Consider the following 20,000-nt stretch of genomic DNA (forward strand, 5'->3'; position numbering starts at 1 on the left):
GCTCTAAAAGGAGCGAGAAGAAATTCAGCCTTTTTTTCTCAGCAATAAACCACAATAATCTTATTGAGTTCACTTTGTCCATGTTGGTAGTGTGGAACAAAAGACTGGATAAAGTCACTGAGAAATCCAGACAATGCTGTTGAGTTTTAAGCAGTTTCTTTAGTACTCTTCACATTGTCAAACTTTTCAGTTTCTTCTTAGAACTGAATACCAGTCCTTAACCTTTTTTCAGTTATGAACTTTTTGGACCATCACAGAGCTTTAAGATGCCACTTTTTTAAATGTTGTACTTATAAAAAAAATGGGGACAACATATTCAAGCAAAAACATCACAAATGCATGTTGTTTGCACCTGCACGCAAACTTTGCGAATGCTTTTGATCTGATGAGTTGCCAACCCAGTAATGCTTCAGATACATGTAGTGACGTCGAAACCCAGAACACCTTCAAACACATTCAATGACAAGTTGTCAGAGAAAAAATTAAAATAAAAAACAAACATCTTCTTGAGCATTGGGACCCACATGGAATAGCCCTTGCATATGTGTATTATACTGATGACTGGATTCCATCTACTTAATATACAATCATCTTTTTAGGATAATACCACCTACGCCAGTCGGCAGATAATGCTAGGGTGAACTTCTTGCTATACAGCTGAAAATATTAATTTTGTGGAATGCCCCTTTCAGGGATGTTTCCTAGTTGTCTATGCTCTAAAGATTTTGTTCAAACCCATCAAGTACAATGTAGCATGCATGTGTGAAATGTCTCAAGTTTAGATCAGTTTTGCAATATGCACTGTGTTGTCTGAACTGATCCTTGTAAAATTTTTGTAGTTTCTTGTCAATTGTTAAATATGGAAAAAAGGATTTACTTTCTGAAAGAAAAATAACATTAATGACGTCTCTTGATCAGGTTAGGATCTGATGAATTTTTATTTTAAAAGGCAAGCAAATCAGGGGCAAATTAATTTTCTCTGAGCTGTTTAATGTCAGTAAGTGGGCTTTCCAGGATGAAGCACTTTTTTGCCTGCTCTCTGTGTATCATACAGTGTATAATCTTTTCACCGGTTTATCTCAGTTTCTGTTGGGGCTGGCTTTCATCGCTCTTCTATAAATTTAACAAAAAATGCTGTGTAAAGAGCGAAAGATGTATTTTGCTTTCATGATAATTATAAATTCGTATTAAAATTTGGAGAAACGTGGAGGTCAATTTGCCTGAGTTCTTGCATCTTTGCATACTCCATTTTAATATCGCTTTAAGGGCCCACTGACGGATTTTTCGCGCGTTGCTAGGGAAGTGAAATGTTACTTCCGGTTACTGACGTCATCATATAGTGAGCTGACGAGAAAACCCATTCACAAGCAAAAATCACTGCATGAAATGTTGTTTGCATCGCAGGTTTTCCTAGCCCTTCCTCACGCTCCTTCTCCGATCAACTGCGCATGCGTAAACAAACTGACTTCCGGTTTAAGGAAAAACCTAAATTTCCAGCGGTCTTTGACTTGAATTAATTTTTTTTCATATGGCACGTTTCACCTCCAGATACAGAATGTAGGTAAGCATTGATTTTTTCAAATCATCTTTTTTGAAAATTTTATGGGTATTTCAGTATCGTTTATTTCTCTAAAAAGAACATTTTAAAAATAAAAAGAAAACCATGCTTGGCTGGATGCAAAAACGAATACAAATTAGCAAAAGCGTAGCACGTAGACAAATTTAGAGTTTTCTTTTACTGGTCACGTGACCATGGGCGTGGCATGATGACGTCATATTTAGGGTCATTGGTTTACAAAAGTCGGAAACTGACCAAAATAATGTCAAATTCTCTCGAATTAGTTAACTATTACATCCTTAGCAACGCACCCCAAAAAATACGTCAGTAGGCCCTTAAGCATGCTTGCCAAAATATCTTTTGTAAGCGTGTCACCATTCACTACCCGGTCTATAATTCACCAGTTGTCTTCCTTTATTGTTCAGAGTATTATAGAGAGTATCTGGAACGTCATAAGGTTTTTCAATGTCTCTTTACCGACACAGACAAAGAGGCATTGTCCTGTATCGCAACCACTCGACGAACTAGTCTCCACCGATAAGTTCGAAGCTCTCACCAATTCCACCGGCAGAACATCGCCAAAACAGGGTTTAAGGGAATTTCTGGTCCTCCCAGAAAACTAAAAACTTGCAAAAACCGTTCGAGAAACTTGCGACAAAAGCCAACACTGTCAAAAAAGTAAGCATTGCAGCGCTCGTTACCTCCATTCACCGTATAGTCACACGAAAGGTGCATTTACCACGCGAAAACAATTTTTACACAATTTGTACACCCCTTCAATTTTTGGAAAAACATCAAAACTCGTCAAAAATTGTGACAAAATCCTTATCTTTCAAACAGCGACCTTATTTTTTTGATTTAATCAACGGCTGTCATTTTCCGGCGAACAGATAGTCTTTTTGAATGAGCGCGCCCTTGAGCCTGCGTTTCGTGCCGCGGGATCAGTGACTTGCGCAGTCGTTTTTCAGCTCTGTCCGGTAAGCTTCGACCAGAAATTTGGTCGGCGGCTTCATCAAACAACGCGTCGGAAGCCGGCAGAGGTCTCTCCATCCTCTCATTTTGCCTCTTCGTGAGAGACCTTTGCTAGCAGGGAAGGGATTTATTGGAAGAACATGTTATTTGCAAATATCAAAAACGTTTCTCCATCTTCAAAACAGTTCGAATATTTTGGGCAAAGGAAGGAAACTGGAATATTTATAGAGTCTAATGACAGAACAAAGGGGTGCCGGTGGATCGAAATGCACCAGTGGATATCAACTATTAGCAGCACAAAAGATTTTCAGAGAAAGCGCTGTAGCGGTAATAGATAACTTAATAGTTTTAAGCGCAATCTTTCCAAATGGTGCATCTTTTTCTTCTATTAAGCTCGTTATTCAACCTCTGCAGCTTCCGAACGCAAAACACTCACAAATAGAACGTTGTGTTTATTTTCACTGAACACAATTATTTCGATTGCGGAGAGATAATTTGACAGTTCATCATTCTTTGTGAGTTATAACTTTTGTCCAAACAAAACGAATCTAAAAAATTGCCCATGGTATAAAGCAAAATGGAAAACCGTGTCATGAAATGTTCCGTACGAAGTATGCGCATAATTATTCTGTGCAGTTTTGCGAAACAAAAGAAAAGACAATAGCGCTCTGCGTTCATTGTTAAGTTTGCCGCCTTCATCGAGTTAATGAGCGTCGTTGTGCGTTCATGGCAACCAATGACCGAAGCTCTTTCTAAGCGTTTATGCATAATGACGCGCGATATGACAGATCTACAACATTTTTTTAACTGGAAGTAAATGTCCAGAGAACAATAGGCATTCTGCGCGATGAGAAAGCATTGAAGCGAATTCTTTTACTCCGGAATGTAAAGTCCACAAAGGATCCTGTACTATCTTTTATTACAAGGAAACATTGTCATTACTTGAATTTAATTCAGGGAAATATAAATAAAATACGGCAATGTTTTCAGGAGGGCCGCGGTTTGCGACTTTTTTCGCGGGATAACTGACAGTCAGACATCGACCCTTGTGGTGAGTTGGAATCAATCCTACAAGGACTTTTTGTTCCCACAAAGTTTAGAATAACAGAAAATCGTTTGTTTAATGGTAAGACATGTAAAATGTTTCGGGGCAAGAGTTGTGGGATGCCATGGCACGATCAGATTATGCCATAGCAGAGAAAAAACGGTAGTAACAAGGAGAAACCGGCCAAGTTTTGTCAGGGAACAAAGGAACATGGAACCGGAATGAGGTAAGTAGGCCTAATTTTATTCAAAAGTAGCAAAATTTATCTTAGACTAGATAATCGTGAGTTGGTAGGAAAATAGAAGACTGGGTGAGCCTTTAGGAGAGGTGTTTAAAATTTTCCGCAAACTGGCCTCAAAATACATTGTCCGCTAAATGAGTTCTCTGGGATATTTTCTGTTCTCACTTCTCAGCCTGAACACCTGAATGCTTAAGCGGAAGAAACACGATTGTTTCCAACTTTTGGACTTAGTTTCCAAGGGGTACGCGCTAAAACATGAATTACTGTTTTAAAACGATGACCTAAAAGGGCAAGAAACTGTATAACAAAGATACACCCATAGATAGTGAGGAAACCGAGCCCTATAACATCGACACCCAATACTTTAAGGTCTTTTTGTTGAACCAAAGTCAGTATAATGATTATCCACAGTGCATTTGTGACTGCGAACACCACTAATGATGTGTTTCGAAGCTCCACGAGTTTTTCCTTGAGGCTCGAGGTTTGATCAAAAGCAGAGAGCTCAGGAATAAGACACCTTTCACGTAACCCATGCCAAAATGCGCACTCGTTGGGGTCGATATCATCCAGGTAGCCTAGAGGAAGACGATCGAGCTCACGGCGCGTCAGACGGATTTTCTTCTGTCCTGAAATATAAATTCATCATCAGTACACTACGGTAGAGGAACTTGAGTGATAAAGCTTAAAGTGTTATATGAAAAACAGATATGTGTTTTCTTCAATGATGACGGTGCACTTTATCTAATTATGCGTTCTACTTTGTACGTTTTAGTCTTTGTATTTGTTAGATAGTTTGATTTTTACATCTTGAACAAAATGTCGAGTGAAGCTATGATTGTTGCAGTTATGAACGCAATTTTAGCACCTGCGTAGAGAAGCCTGAAAAGTTTTTAAGGCTTCTCTACGCAGTTGCTAAAATTGCGTTCATAACTGCGAGGTTCATAGCTTCTCTTGATTCCATATCCGCAGTTTAATATGATTTATTTCGTGTATCATTTCATACCTTGAATAAAGTGTGTATCGCTCAAATCCGGGCTCAGGTTGAATCTGTCTTTACCTACAGTATTGTCTAAGTAATGGTGTACGTGTAGTATCAAGCCGTGCAATGCAATATACGCCGTGCAATATTTCACCACTTCCAAACTCGTGTGATAAGTACATTTTTGTCCTCTGAACATTTTAATAAGCTCGATTCCCAAACGGACTGACATGGTTATCAAGTGTAACGGTCAGCGTTGATTGACATATACACCAAGGAGTCAGAATAGCTATGCAAATATATTACAGCCCCTGAACACGTTTCTTTCTGCAATAGAACCGACTAAATCAGTTGTAGCAAAAGAGCAGTTTCATCGGCAATGGTTGGTGCTCCGATTTTGAAAAACTCAGGCTTAAACTCTGAAAATATAAAGCTAATGAAAACGACACATGTTATTAATTAATGGGAAACGACAATTCTGTAATTTCCCTGTTAAAGTGCAAAACAAGTCCATTGTTTGTCATACCCGACTTTTGACCATACCACTGTTTACTTTCATTAATTAGGTTAATTTATGTATGCACAAGGGTGAAATAACCCAATAAATCCTTTCTAAATTTTGCCCGTCTAATGCTTGTTATAAGGAAGAAAAGTATAGGTTTGAAAATATGAAAACGTAATTAGACGTTTGCAATCACTGGTCTGTGACGACATGGCTTTGAATCGTGAATCGCAACGTGAACCGTCGGTGAGGTGAAAGATAAACAGTTCATTTCTTTAAACAGACGATTCACCATGGTGAACCGTGCCGCAATAGCAGGAAATGTACCGGGATTTTTTTGATTTCACATTTCCAAGCTAGTTTGGAGTACAGCATCGGGATAGGATGGCTCTTATTCCTGGAAACTCTTACCCCCTTACATATCGAGCTAAACTATGTCTTGTGAATCGCACGGTGGATCGTTGACGATCGCTTCCAATTTGCATTCAGTAAGTCAAATTTGATTTAATCATCCTGTAAATTCTTCTTGAGTTGGTACAAGCTCCACATCGGCACGACTCGGTATATTATAATAATTAAATACACACCGAACTCACGAGATGTCAGCAATCCCACCTCTCTAGCGTTATTCCCTTCGCTAACCGCTGTCACTCCTTCAAATGCCAACATCGGTACTAGTGCAAGGAAGAACGCCTTTATTTCGCTCGATTCTCGTCTCAATAATAACTAAAGCCCCCGATGTCATGTGCACGCTACGTTAATCAAAGTACACAGTGTCAACTACTTTACTGGAAATGGGGTACACAGCGTATTAAAGATGTTCCCTAATACACCACATAGTATTTATAATTATAATTATTTGGCCTTCTAAACACTCTCCAACACATATTCCTTGATTATTATCATGTTCAGACCAACTATCCACTTTTTTAAAAACCAGGCATGCGAACAGACAATCCGTTTATCTTAGTAACAAGTTTACTTCTTTTCTAAAGAGACTTGACATCCGATTTACACCCTCTACAGATTTGCCGATTTCCTTGAAACAAATACACTACTCGTCACGTTTGTTGGAACACCCTTGATTTTCACAACTATTGGCAGTCGCCCGAAAAATTCTCACACAACATTTAATTGGGGGGAGGGGAATGTGGTATATGTGGGGAGGGGGATGTGGTATAAGAAGGAGGCAGTGTGCAGGGGCACCCAACGAATCTGTTCCTCACTTTATCTGTTTCCCAGAGGAATCTTGCTGGCTGGCAAAAATACAGGTGTTTTGATGAGCTGGCTGGGAAATTTTGTTATTGACAGAGGTTTTGCCTGGGAATTACTGACTTTTTCTAGCATTTCAACCCGAGCTGGCTGTAGAAACTCTGAAGACTGAGGACGACTAAAAAATACAAAAAAAAAAAAAGGAACCCCTTCCCTCTCCCAGAGAGTAGTCACAAACATACAACGGCTGGTCAGAGTGATTGCGCTTGCGGAAAAAACCTGTTTTGTCCCGGTTTTGTCGCTTTTGTTCGGTCGTTTTGGATCGAGGGATTTGAAAGCGCCCGGATTTCCTGGCTGGGAAATAAATTTGATCAGCTGGCTGGGAAAGCGACCAATTTTATCTAGCTGGCTGGGAAATTTCTTGTGTGTCTTGCTGGGAAAAAGGAACAGATAATGTTTTCCCAGCAACACTGAAAAACACCTGAAAATGCCTGAATAACATGTATTTTCATTAACTGGGGTATAATAATACATTTTACAACAAATTGGTCGTTGGGTGCCCCTGAGAGTTTAGTTAAGCAAAACACTCTATCGTTGAAAACACTTTCTAGGGAACCAGAGCCTGCAAAAAGTCCCTGTCGTGTCTCTCTCATCCTTTCATCACAGAGCAGGTTCAAAATTATTCACAGAATACAAGTAGAGAGATATTTTCGTCTGATTGCCAAAAACGTGAGCAAATTTCCTTACCGTGTCTATTCACCATGCAATATTTTATGGGACATGTCTAAATAATTTTGCTTTGGACACAAGATGAACGAAAGAATGTTAACTAATAGGTAACTATGTTGGGTCGTTTTTATTGCCGTACCTTTTCCAGGCTAAGCAAAACTGACCATAAGTAAGGGTAAAATGGACCCTTTTTGATAAACCATTTGTTACCTTGATTAGGGTATTGGAGCTTCCGAATCGCAGATGACAGTCTCTTGAAATGGCCTGTCTTGTAAATGTTAAACGTTTCCTTTAAGCCATCTCTTTTCATGTTTTTTATATCTTCCAAATCGCTTGGCTCTTTGTACCCACTCCTTTCAAAAGTGGGCCAATATTCCCCCAGACCAAGTTCCTTCAACCACTCTTCAACATTGTCCTACAAGATAGGAAAATCTTAATTGACATTTTAATTGTAGTAGAGAATCCATCGAAATGATGTCTCAAGGATAAAGTCACATGCAATTGCAATAATATCAAAATCAACAAAAAGAACGATCTTTTATAATTGTTTTGATAAAAAGAAAGACCTAGACGGCCTTAAATGTAACATTATCTTCCAGTATTTGTCTCTTTCATCTAAAACAAACTTCCATTGTATTTTCCAGAGAGGACAGTCGTGTAATCCGTTGTAACTCTGTTCTGTTCACTTCCACTCTGAGGAAAAAATTTCGAGGCTCCTATCCATGACTTACCGGAATACCCTCTTCAATATCTACCCGTGGGATTTTCTTGATTTCTCGTAGGAGTCTCTTGCGATGTCCTCTTATCTCGATGCCAATATTTTCAAGATCCTGTTAAGAAAGTGCCGGTCACATTATCAAAGGGTCTCTAAGAATTGAATTCAGTTTATCACATGTCACTTCACAGTGGCAAATGGTGTCTTTATTTGACTTAAAAGCTGCTTAATGTTTCCTTGTTAACTTGGTTTTTTTTTTTAATTATACCTTTAAAGAACTTGTGTGGATGTATCACTTTACCTTTTCCGTCATTCCAGGCAAAAATCCCACGGTGTCATATCCATGTTGACGAAAATTGTTTGCATAATTCTGCAGTGACAGAATGAACGAAACATTATACTCTTAATTAAAGTTCAACTCAGACGCTGCATCAATCTTATTCTATATATGTTGCCGGTAAAATCTGCTCACAGCATTTTAACCTAGGTTGAATCGGTGATCCTCATTTTAGCAAGGTTCAATACGCACTCATATGAAGTGAAGAAACTTAAAATTAGGGTCAGGTTAAGATTAGTTTTGGTTATTACACATGGATATGCATCGATTTATTATACAAAAAGTAAATAATGAAAAAAAATGTGTTTGGTTGAGCATGTTTGTCGTCATAATGTAGTGGCAAAGGCACAAAACTATATAGATCTGGACGGTCCAAGTTCGATTACTGGTAAGTTCGTAGAACAGTTCAATATTGCCTTACCATGTTGAAATGTCGAGACTGAGTGGATAAGCGTATGAATCCTTTAACCGATAACATAAAGCGAACTTAAGAAGAGATGCGTAAGACAGAGCTGGAGGGAAGTTATAGGTGTTTTCAATCCTTTTCGGGGGTTGATAGCTGCTTTAAAGTAGGTAGAGTGCACATTCAACCTCAGGTAAAATGAGGATCACCAATTTAATCTTGGTAAAGCCGGATTCAACCAGAGACCGGATTTGACCAGCAACATATACAGCTATGATATGGGCTTCACATGGTCTTAAAAAATAAAACATGTTCTACTGCATGGAGGAAAACATACGTGTTCACGTTTTCTCATATGTGGTCTGGCTCTGTACTCTAATGCTAGAGGTTTAAATACACTAAAGTGCTATTATGGTAAAAAAAAAAAATCAATTCCTTTTTTCTCTTCCGAATTTGAACGAGTGTTGGCTTGGCACCTTATTGGAAAATTTTGAGCTTTGATTTTTATCCAAAGGCTGTTTATTTTAAGTGTAAGTTTTGGATATCATGGTCTGCCATTACTCAAGTTCAAAGCTGACTGATTGGACCCTATGGGAAAGTGACGTCATTTACCCCTTAGCTTAAAATTTCAGCGTCTAAATGCAGCTTATTATATATGCAAAACACGAGTAAAAAAGTCGGAAAGCCCAAAACTCTCTTGCTGCATATTAATTCAGCCCGCATACAAACGCATTGCAGTCTTGAACTAGTGACTGTTTTACGTCATTTTCTCCTCGATCCAGTTCTCTCAAGATTCTAAAATTAGTAATGGCAGACCATTACATACGCAAAGTCCAGTTAAAATATACAGGTGTATTTTTGAAATCAAGGCTTAAAACTTGGGACATTTAGTGTTAGGTTAACACAGTTTTGAAATCCAAAGAAAAAGAAGAATTAAGCCGCTCACTTAATCACTTGGATGTTTCCGAAGAATTTAAAATTGAGAATTTCACGTGGTTAGGCTCAGGTCGTACCTTGCGCGAAGCATAAATTCAAGGTCATTATTCACGTTCTTTTTAAGATTGACTCACCATAAATTCTTCAGTCAACCATCGCTCTACCGGTTGGTTGAGATTCGAGTAGGAAGCTTCCTTTTTCAACGCTGATTCGGGACGATCACCTAGACAAACGGAAATGTTAAGAACAATCGGGTTAGGGTTAGGGTTATATTCGTATTCTCAATATTGGACTGGAACTACAATCCTCGCCAAAAATCCTTGAAACACCCCTTTAAAGTGTTGAGATGACATTTTATTGTTTGACTGGCTAGAACAGTGTTGAGATGACATTTTAATGTTTGACTGGCTACAACAGTGTTGGGATACATTTTACTGTTTGACTGGCTAGAACAGTGTTTATATGACATTTTACTGTTTGACTGGCTAGAACAGTGTTTATATGACATTTTACTGTTTGACTGGCTACAACAGTGTTGAGATGACATTGTACTGTTTGACTGGTTACAACAGTGTTGAGATGACATTCTACTATTTGACTGGCTACAACAGTGTTGAAATGACATTCTACTGTTTGACTGGCTACAAGAACATTGAAAACGGGAGGAGGACGGTGCGAGAATGTTCAAAGTGTTTCAAGGTTTTTGTCTAAGATTGTAGCTTGCAATGGAGGCTAATGCGGGGGAAATATATTGAAAAGATTCCCCCGGATTCGCCTCCATTGCAAGCTCGTGCCAGTCCAATACTGAGAATACGAAAATGGTTTATTAGTCCTTGTAGAAGCTAAGGATTTTCAATCCAGTAAATTCTGTCTTCGTCATTTAGTTGATTCTATGGTTGAACATTCAACAAGTTAGTTTGAGCTAGTTTAATGGAATAATAAATAAATCGATTAATTAAGATTAATTTTGTTTCTATACACGTACCACTAAATGCCAATGGCGTGAACGACATCATCATCGAATAATCTTCACTTCCTTGTTTTTGATCCCCATCTATATCAGCCATGATCGATGTCGAGGCGGAGACTAATGCAGACACTGAATATGGAGAGGTTTCTATGTCGTTTTCTAGCTTTCCTTGTTCTTCACTTAACTGAGACGGGATATTTACAGGATCACGTTTAATTTCTTTAGATTCGTTTCCATTCTTTGCCAGATATGAATTGTACGAACGGGGATTGCCAATTCTCATTGGACTTAAAGAAGCGCTTCCTTCACTGCTGGACTGAGATTGTGGAAAATTCACATCGTCATCTGAAAATTCTACCTTCTGTGGCAGGCTTCTCTCTTTAAGACGTGAAAACGATAAAATTTGATCATCTAGGCATTCCTCAGTTTGGACTGCTTGTTCACGCAAAGTGAGAGAGTTCTTCAATTGGAGCCGTCCTTCAGTAAGTTCTGTAGATTCTCTTGATTTTATTTTTCTTGAAGTATTGATCGCTCTTTTCTTGTTTGGAATTTCATCCGCAGAGTACACCGTTTGGTTAGAAATGTTTAGACTATCATTTTCGTGGTCTGTTGTCAGAACACCACCACCTTCCTCATACAGGATAATGGTTTGTGAGGGTCGTTCCGATCTCGCATCCTTGAATTTTACATCAGGAGTTTTGACGACTTTCGTGTCTTGGATTTTCGCGTCTTCTGTTTTGACTGTTCCCTCTTCTGTAATGGTGACGATAGTTTCTTTGTTTTTAGCTTGGTCTGAGGAATCGTGCAACTACGAAGAATGACAATGGAGTCAGTAAGGACTTGATACTTGTTTCCAACAATAAAATAAGACAGTGCTATTAGAGTTAGGGTAATTTACGCTGTTTATCCTTTCTTGAGAAGGAGAGGTAAGAGGGCACTTTGAGACTGACTTAATTAAGTTGTCGGTATTCCAAAAATGATGTTGAAGCTACGGGGAGAAGAGCAATATGCTCTTTGCATGACCGAGTCACGTGACTTTGTCAATCATGACAAAAATGCCAGAAATGGAAAGAGCATGATGAAATCAGTTAGAATGTCAATTTTGACGCCACTGACATTTAAGTGCTTGATTTTAGAGCGGTTTGAAAGTTTTAAGAGAATTGTGTGCTGGATGGCAAAGCTTGCCACCCAGGCCCAGCAGCTGTTTTCCATATAAATCTCAGTAAACGTTTTGAATCACTGTGAAATCTCTCACATAAATGTCAGTGGCCACAAAATTACCATTCTTACTAATTTCATCACGCTCTTTCCATTTCTGGCATCTATTCTGTATCACGACCATATTTGTTTAAGATTGACGAGGTCACCTGACACGGTCATCCAAAGAACCTATGGGACACTTCGCAACGCTTATCGATAATGACGTGAATTTCGGACATATCTGATATTGAGAATGGCAAGTCACATTCTTGTTAATTAACAACGTTCAATTCTTTGCTTTATATACTGAATCATTTCAAGTTTAGGGGGAAGTGATCCTTGTACTCCTCCGGACAATTTAACTGAATTATCACTTCATAGATGCCTGAACAATTCAGGCAGCTTCAACGGGATTCGAATCCATGACCTCTGTGATGCCGGTGCAATGCTCTACTAACTGAGCCATGAAGACACTCATTTAAAAGCAGGTCAGTTTGTTGGGCTAATGCGCTCCCGTAAAAGGACTGAATCAATGACATATGTATACATTTATTTCAAGTTTTGTTGGATTTAGGAGGAAATCGTTTCTTTAACTTGATTTAAAGCACTTGATAGTGTGTTTTTATAGTGTATTTTAATTTTCTCCCGGGTTTCACAACCCACTCAGGAGAAATAACATTTGCCGGCAGATTGTATAGGCTCCCTTTAGCAGGAGGAAGACATCTGATTCAGAAATGGCAGATCAGAAATTGCTTCCGTCCAGTTGTGCAATCAATGGTGCTTTTTACTTGCTATCCTCCTTTTTTCTGTTCAAATACTAAATATTCTTTGGGCGTACCTTGCTACCTGCGACTTGATGCTCCTGGATGAAGACTTGAGGAACCTGACTCGGTTCATTTCGGTTTTGGTAACAGCATATGCATAGCTTGTTTAAGTGATTGAATAAAAGCTTATACCAATCTTCACTTTCCGACACAGTTTTTCCCTCTCTTGTTCCTTTAAAAAGGGGACAGTAAAAATAAGCTTTATAAGCAAAGATACGATCCAGCTTCAATCAACGATCAGACCTCAAAGGCTTCAAAGGTATTTGGAATATTTGTGATCATTTTACGACACTAAAAACAGTTTGTAATTTCTTACTAATTCAAACGTAACCTTAAAGGAATTTCAGCTTTATCGCACATATTTTTGACATATTTTTTCCCTGTCGTTGTAAAATGAGCGACAAAAACAGAAAGAAAAATAGCTGGCTGAGGGCTAAAGGACTTGGAAATGGTATCTATCGCTTTGATTGGCGCTCTCAATCTTGGTTATATTCTCAACTTGCGTAATGCATGATCTCGCCAAGTGTTGCCAAGGTTAGAATTTGAGGCGGTACGCAAAATTCCCAAGAATTTTAGCGTTCTGAATTAATTCAAATTATTCCTTTCGAGTTTGTTGGTTATGGGATTGCGCATAGCCAGCTCAAATCCATTGCGCGATCATAGAATATTTAAATCATACGATTCAAATGATAGTATTTAAATAATCAGAATGATAGTATTACATACCCCATGACCTGTCCGTTAGATTGCAAAGGGAATAAATTGTCAGAAGAAGATAACCAGAGGGCAAACACAGGAGATACCACACCGCGTGCAAGAGACATGTAAACTCTTTTGGGTGTAATATTGCTGCAGCGATAAACATGCCAGACAATCCAGCTAAATAAAGCGAACTGACACTAACGGGTAGTTGACTGTCTAAAGGTTGAGAATCATGAAAAGTGGTCATGTTTGGCTGAGAAGCTGTTTCTACTTTTGATGCAGCTCCTGTGTCTCGTAATTCCCTTGAGACTTGGACAGCAACTCCGATAAAAACAATGCACATGATCACAGCAAATACAAACGTTAATATTTTAGACACTCTAAGTTGGAAGGTTTGTGAAGTAAATAAGCACACCATTACGTATGCGATAACCAGAATGCAGATGAGAACCACCAGCGTTATTTCATTCATATTGACTCCCGAGTACATGATTCCGCCAACAATAATCAAAATAACTGTTGAGGGTCTGAAAAAACAAAAGAAAAGTTGTTTGTGTAAAGGGGCCTTTACGTAAGTCATACCATGGAAGAGGAAGGCTACGCCATGCATAGTGATAAATCTTTTGAAGGTAGGTGCTTTATTTAATGCTGAACCAACTAGAAGAATGTTTCTCGAAGAGCATATTGAAATCCCTTGTTCGATATTTAACACACATATTACTTTATTTAAATACGGGGGTTTTGAAACTGTTGCAGTTCTAGCCTCCAATGGACAACTAAGATAGCGTGTTAAACTTGTGCGCTTAGTGTTTATTTTTCTTTGAGCCTCAGGAATTATCAATAAATTCTACAATCGCACCCACCCGATAACAGTAGAGAAAACAAGAAAGGCCTGGTAAAAGATGAAGAGCAAAGAGATGTGTTCGTTTGCCCTCAACGTCGTTTTGAACTCTCTGATAAGTAAAACCAAGTTGGCTAAGGTTGACGGAGTCCATCGGCGCCTTTGTTTGTAGAATTCATCAAAACTCTCCGGGCAATAGGTACTGTCGACTGCGGCTGCGCAATAGGTCAATCGCCAGCCTCTCTGTATCATCAAAGTACACATCCATCGATCTTCACCTTCAAATACAAGATATACAGGAATATCATTCGAAGATATTGAAAACAGAAATTTTTTGCTGAAAGGAAAGATGTGGTTCGTTACAACAGCGAACAGGAAAACACTGTTCTTCTTTGGCTAGTTCAAGCGGGTAAATTTTCTGTTGCTCTCCGCCTTTCTCGTGTCTGTATCCAAAGACGTGGCGCACAATTTTTTCAACACGAGTTATGTAGAATTGAGAAGAAATTACCAGCCTATACTTTCAATGGGGAGTTTAAACAAAGACCTAATTCTTTCCTTATTTCTTTGGTGCTTACATAACATGGCTCAAAGTCCGAAGCGATTAATTGAGCCCCATTGTCGGTTAGGATGGTTCCGGGGATGCCATGTCAGGCAAGGTCTGTCTCAGTTTTTCCTGTAATTGTGCTTGACAGGGTATTCCAGTTCGTAAACTTCAATAAAGTCCTATTAGTGATCTGTATCGACTGATCTGTAGTGATCTGTTCAATCTTCCGTTTTCAATTTTTTTTTTCACCGTAGACTCACCCATATCTTTTGTAAGGAAATCAAAGGCATGATCCACTCCCGTGGCGTAAATTGATAAAACATCTCGAACAGCTTGGCATCTGTAAAGGCTAAAACATCCCGGACAACACAACACGGAACCGAGCATGTGATTTGATACCTGGGATAATGAAAGAAATCAAAAGTCTCAAACCATGTTATCCGGCAACATTTTCTGAATTTCTGCCACTACTTTGCGGGGTGGTGTGGCTAAATATGATTGGGCACAGGTATGATCTTATTTCACATCTCACGGGTCGTTAATTAACTCTATTAATCTTTGTAAATAGCCATTTCAGTGCCTCAATCCCGCTACGCTGTAAGGTTTATTTCAAACGCGGTCTTGCAAGTCAAACAGCTTAAAATTCCGAGTGTAAACATAAATAAAGGTATTTATAAAATGATTAGGATAGTACGTGTTTAGATGAGAGTGGGTAAATACGGCTGTGACATCTCACGAATTTTAATTGGGTATGTGTTGTCAGACGCGCTTTGTGATTGGCTGGTAGGAAATATGAGGGAGTTTGGAGAGTTCTCGACAGTTATGCAAAGCCGAGACGCAGTCGAGGGTTTGCATAACTGTCTCAAATTTCCCCTCTTGTTTAGATGAGGCTATTTCAACAGGTAAAAAGTCGTCTATTGCTTATATGTCGTTTATGTATAGTTTCTTTTATATTAACTTCCTCTTTGGCCTCAATATCAACTCATAAAAATTGGCTTATGGAATGAAATGTTGGTGGAACCCACTGGGAACTCGGAAAAATCCGAGCCCTAGATAGTTTCCGGACCCACCACCCTCCGTGATCTAGTCGGATGCTCTAGCCACTGAGCTACTGGAGAGTCTATGGCTCTATGACTCTATGACTCTATGGGTCTTTGACTCGAGCTGCATCACGCAGCTATAGAGTCAAACAACGACTAACAGCATAGCTCATAACTAGCATCACGCAATTCATGTTAAATCATATCTGAGATGCGGCCAACCAACCATCAAAAATGGCTGCATCGCAGATATGCTTTAAGGTGACTTGCGCGATGCAAGTTATGAGCTATGCGGTCAGTCGTTGTTTGACTCTGTATCTGCGTGATGCAGCCCGAGTCAAAGCCCCACATTTCACCTTTGCTTACCATATAGTAATCCAGTAGCTCAGTGATTCGGGCATCCGACTGGATCACAGGGGGTCGTGGGTTCGAATCCCATCTGGGGTTCGGGTTTTTCCGAGTTTCAAGTGGGTTTCATCAACACTTCACTTCATATGCGTATATTACTCTCAAATTGGCTTGATAGCACCATTTGCAGACTATTGCACTGGTATCGCATAGGACATGAGATCAATTCATCCTGTAGCACCGAAAGAGTATATAATTTAGGTAAATATCTGTTCGGATATGAGGTGGACACTTTTCTGAACAGATCTCCCAGGTTTCGGAAAAGTAGTGAAGAGTCTGAATAGTGAATAGAAATTTCGAAACAACAATGAAGTTAGAGTAGACTGTGATATTAGAAAAAGCATAAAATCTGAAAATTTATAACATATCATTGTCGGCAAAGTTTGTTTGAGAATCATATTTTACGCAAACATTTTCGGGATAAAAGGACGACGTAATGTAAAGTTTTCGATCACACCTGTCTTGATTACTAAAACTTTCTGACGAGGCAAAAAAACACCTAGAAATTTCTAATGGACGGAACATCTAAAGAGAAATATTTTGTAGGGCAGCTACAAACGCAATAAACCAGCTTTTAAAAGCATTGTGGAAACCATTTTATCGAAATATTTCTTTATAATAGAAAATTAAATAGTATTACCCTGTGTAGAAAATGTAGCTCAAGATACCTTATGTCATTGTTCTTCTTGTCAGCCTGTTGTTTTACGTGGCTTAGCTTTATGAGTCTGTCTTTAAAGAATAGCTTGTTGGCTTTTTTGAAGAGGGTTCACTTTCTAAGTTAATGTACCTTTTGAAACCAATGACCAATGGCATAGTCAAAGATTTGATACCAAACAGCAGGCCCATTTCCCATCGGGTGAGTCCTTGCGCAAACTGCACCAGTATGAGGATCCTCCACAATCTGATCTATCAACGCCTCCACGGACTCATGCGTAAACTTAACGTCAGCATCTGTTGTCAAGATGAAGCACTGATTGTCGTTTGCTGAAAGAGAAGTTGTTAAATAGTTAGATGTGTTTTTTACTTTATTTTGAAACATGAGATTCGCATTGCAACGATCGAACGATAACTAACCTCCCAGAAGTTTCTCCTTGTGATCCAAGACGTATGACATGTACATTACTTGGCTCCAACGTTTTTTGTTTTTTACCTAGTAGGAAAGATTTTAGTCAAACAATTAAACCTGATTTCCTAAATATTAATGATGAAGATGCAGAAATGAAGTTAAAATAATAACCAAGAGAACCAATGGAAAGTCCATTTAACACACTCTTCAGCAAACGGAGAACTCTCGCTCGGAAAGCACTCACTAATTGAGCTACTCTTAATAATAATAAACACTATACATACTTAATAAACGTCTCCCCACAGGGGCTATTCAGGGATAATGACTGAAAATCAACGAAACGACATAACAGAACAACAACAACTGTTAAAAATCACTACTGGCCTGAGGCAAACCAGTTAGCTATTTACAAGTGCTGCTGAGAAGTTGAGGGAGGGACTACAAGGAACAAATTCAACGAGTGCTCTGTGGTCACAACGGGTCTTGAAAACGGGATCTCCGGATATGTCAGGTGATAATCTAGCTATTTATTGAAGTTTTTCGGACCTTGACATTATCTTTGAGATGAACGGTGAAATCCATTCCACCGGGAAGCTTCCACCTAAGCTGCATTCCATAAGGGGTTTTTAGTTTGGTAGAGTCACTTATTGGCACTTTTAGAGTCTTTTCCACCAAGGAGGCCAGCTGCACTACAAAACTGTTGAGTTTTTCAGCTCTGACACAGCCGTCAAAAAAGATGTGTGACTCATAATAGCGTCCAGATCCCTGACTGTGTGTATCAACATCGTGGATGGAGCGAAGCAGTTGTTCCATTTCATAATCCTCTTCGTGATACATAGTAGTACAGATAAATATCCTGAGATCGCTTGACAGATCTTGCTGTGTGATGTGTTCCTCATCCGACACTTCGTTCCGCCTGTTCAGTAGCAGATACTGTTCAAGGCACACACCTAGAAAAGTAACCGATAATCGGAAATTACAAGTGCTTAGAGGTAAGGTACTCATCACTCAATTTTATCTTGAAAAATCTCATGCATCATTTTACTGCATTGCTTTTTCAACTAATCAGTATTTCAGGCTACAAAAAAACATGGCTCATGGGGGAGGTGGGGGAGGGGATCTGCAAGGCTGGTTCACACGAACGACACACGCATTAACATAAGCAACATTCACAGATCCTTTAACATTTGCCAACAAACCAAAGGTAACAATGACCATGATGCTAAAATATTTGCCTTTGTTCCTTGTGGGTAGGCCTGTGTCGTTCGAGTAAGCAAGGAATTTCCTACAAGAAATGAGTCAATAGTGTTTCGCGAATAGCACTGCATACCGTTGTAAGACGGAATCCAAAGAAGGTCATACGCCTTGGCCATTATCAGTCCTTTATTTTTCCACACGTAATACGTCGTTGCAAAGAATTGTGATAACCATAAAAGGGATCCAGCAGAAAGTATAAAATTGAGGTCGTCCGATTTACAAGGCAGCACAATTATGTTCGACTCACAAAACCCCGGAACGAGAACAATGAGAACTGCGATCGGTGTGGCCAGCGTCAATGGTAGCGCATAAGCAATTCGCTGCATACAAAGCGAGCAAGACAACCATCCAAGATGGTAACCAAAGAAGCTGGCCACAACGTGGAGGATGAAGAACACAAATGATGGATTACTTGTGTTGATTGCCTTAAATCCAGCAGACATATTATACAACTCGTTAATGTGAAAGATTTTGGAGAAGAACGTGGCTACTAGAGGTGTGAGAAAAATGCTCCACAAAGAGGAGATAATTGCTGCCTTGCCGCGAGCGCTAGCATTTCGTTTTTGTACACTTGGAACTTGGACATCGTCTTCCTCGGCATAGCCGGTGACACCATTGTTGCGTTGAGCAAAGACATGTTCTTCACTTTGTATTTGAAACTTGCGCATCTTCGGTGACCAAGCAATAGACAGAAGAGTTAGAGCGACTGGAATTCCTATCCGAGAAGATACGTGAGGTATCTAGAATAAAGAAATATGAAACATCAACCAGCATCAGCCACGAACTGCTTTAGGGCCGCCGTTATGACATTCAAAGAGGTAGTATTTTAACTTTCAAAAGCATTTATGTCCGATTTGTCTTCTCCCCGTTATATAAACCAGTCGAAAATCAGTGTCAATTTCTGAAATACACATACAAACCAAAAATTCTAAGTTCAACTATGGAAGTGAACAATGATTTTACCCCAGAAGTTTCTCAGGAGAACAATTTTAGCAATTATCCTGCGAAATCGCGCGGAATATCGCGATATTCCGCAAGATTGAGCAGGAAATTTATTTTTTTATTCAACAAATTGATGACAAAGCACAAGTTTCTACGTTTATTGCAAAAAAAGCTGGAAAAAAAACTACCATTGTTCTACGCGACACACAAAATTACGTATATCGCAGGATATACGCTGAGTACGCACGACATTGTCACAATGTCAATCATGTATTGAATAATAAAAGTAAATATATGGTTTTCTATAATAAACGGGCTTTACATTCAAGGACTGGTCAAACTAAAATGACTTGGAGCACGGATTTATTACCGGCCCTGGTTTAACCTTGGTTTAAAATAATCTCCCCTAAAAGTTTCAAATTCAAATAGGACTGCACAGTAAAGCCTATAAGCCTGGTGGTTTCCTGAGGTCTCCTCGCCTAACAACCTGCTGTACGCTTTTTTAAAATCTGTTATACACATAAAGGCAAATAAATGATGATGATGATGAAATACCTTCAACAGCAACAGTACAATG

The 20,000-nt window shown here is 39.1% G+C and overlaps 1 protein-coding gene across 1 annotated transcript in view; it reads right to left on the reverse strand.

Annotated features, from left to right (window-relative positions):
- Window positions 1–3,587: 3,587 nt before the first annotated feature.
- LOC138036852 (uncharacterized) overlaps window positions 3,588–20,000 on the reverse strand; it is a 25,392-nt gene continuing 8,979 nt past the window's right edge. The window contains exons 2-16 of the mRNA XM_068882916.1: window positions 19,979–20,000; window positions 18,555–19,221; window positions 17,771–18,174; window positions 17,233–17,308; window positions 16,946–17,142; window positions 14,971–15,109; window positions 14,189–14,444; window positions 13,350–13,852; window positions 12,638–12,795; window positions 10,615–11,407; window positions 9,764–9,852; window positions 8,255–8,323; window positions 7,970–8,068; window positions 7,449–7,653; window positions 3,588–4,442 (exon numbers count right to left, since the gene is read on the reverse strand). The exon at window positions 19,979–20,000 is cut by the window's right edge and continues 224 nt beyond it. Coding sequence (XP_068739017.1) covers window positions 4,006–4,442; window positions 7,449–7,653; window positions 7,970–8,068; window positions 8,255–8,323; window positions 9,764–9,852; window positions 10,615–11,407; window positions 12,638–12,795; window positions 13,350–13,852; window positions 14,189–14,444; window positions 14,971–15,109; window positions 16,946–17,142; window positions 17,233–17,308; window positions 17,771–18,174; window positions 18,555–19,221; window positions 19,979–20,000 — 4,114 coding nt within the window. The 3' untranslated portion in view covers window positions 3,588–4,005. The remainder of the gene's footprint in view (window positions 4,443–7,448; window positions 7,654–7,969; window positions 8,069–8,254; window positions 8,324–9,763; window positions 9,853–10,614; window positions 11,408–12,637; window positions 12,796–13,349; window positions 13,853–14,188; window positions 14,445–14,970; window positions 15,110–16,945; window positions 17,143–17,232; window positions 17,309–17,770; window positions 18,175–18,554; window positions 19,222–19,978) is intronic.

The sequence above is a fragment of the Montipora capricornis genome, unplaced genomic scaffold, assembly GCF_036669925.1.
Source record: "Montipora capricornis isolate CH-2021 unplaced genomic scaffold, ASM3666992v2 scaffold_506, whole genome shotgun sequence".
NCBI classification, from domain to species: Eukaryota; Metazoa; Cnidaria; class Anthozoa; order Scleractinia; family Acroporidae; genus Montipora; species Montipora capricornis.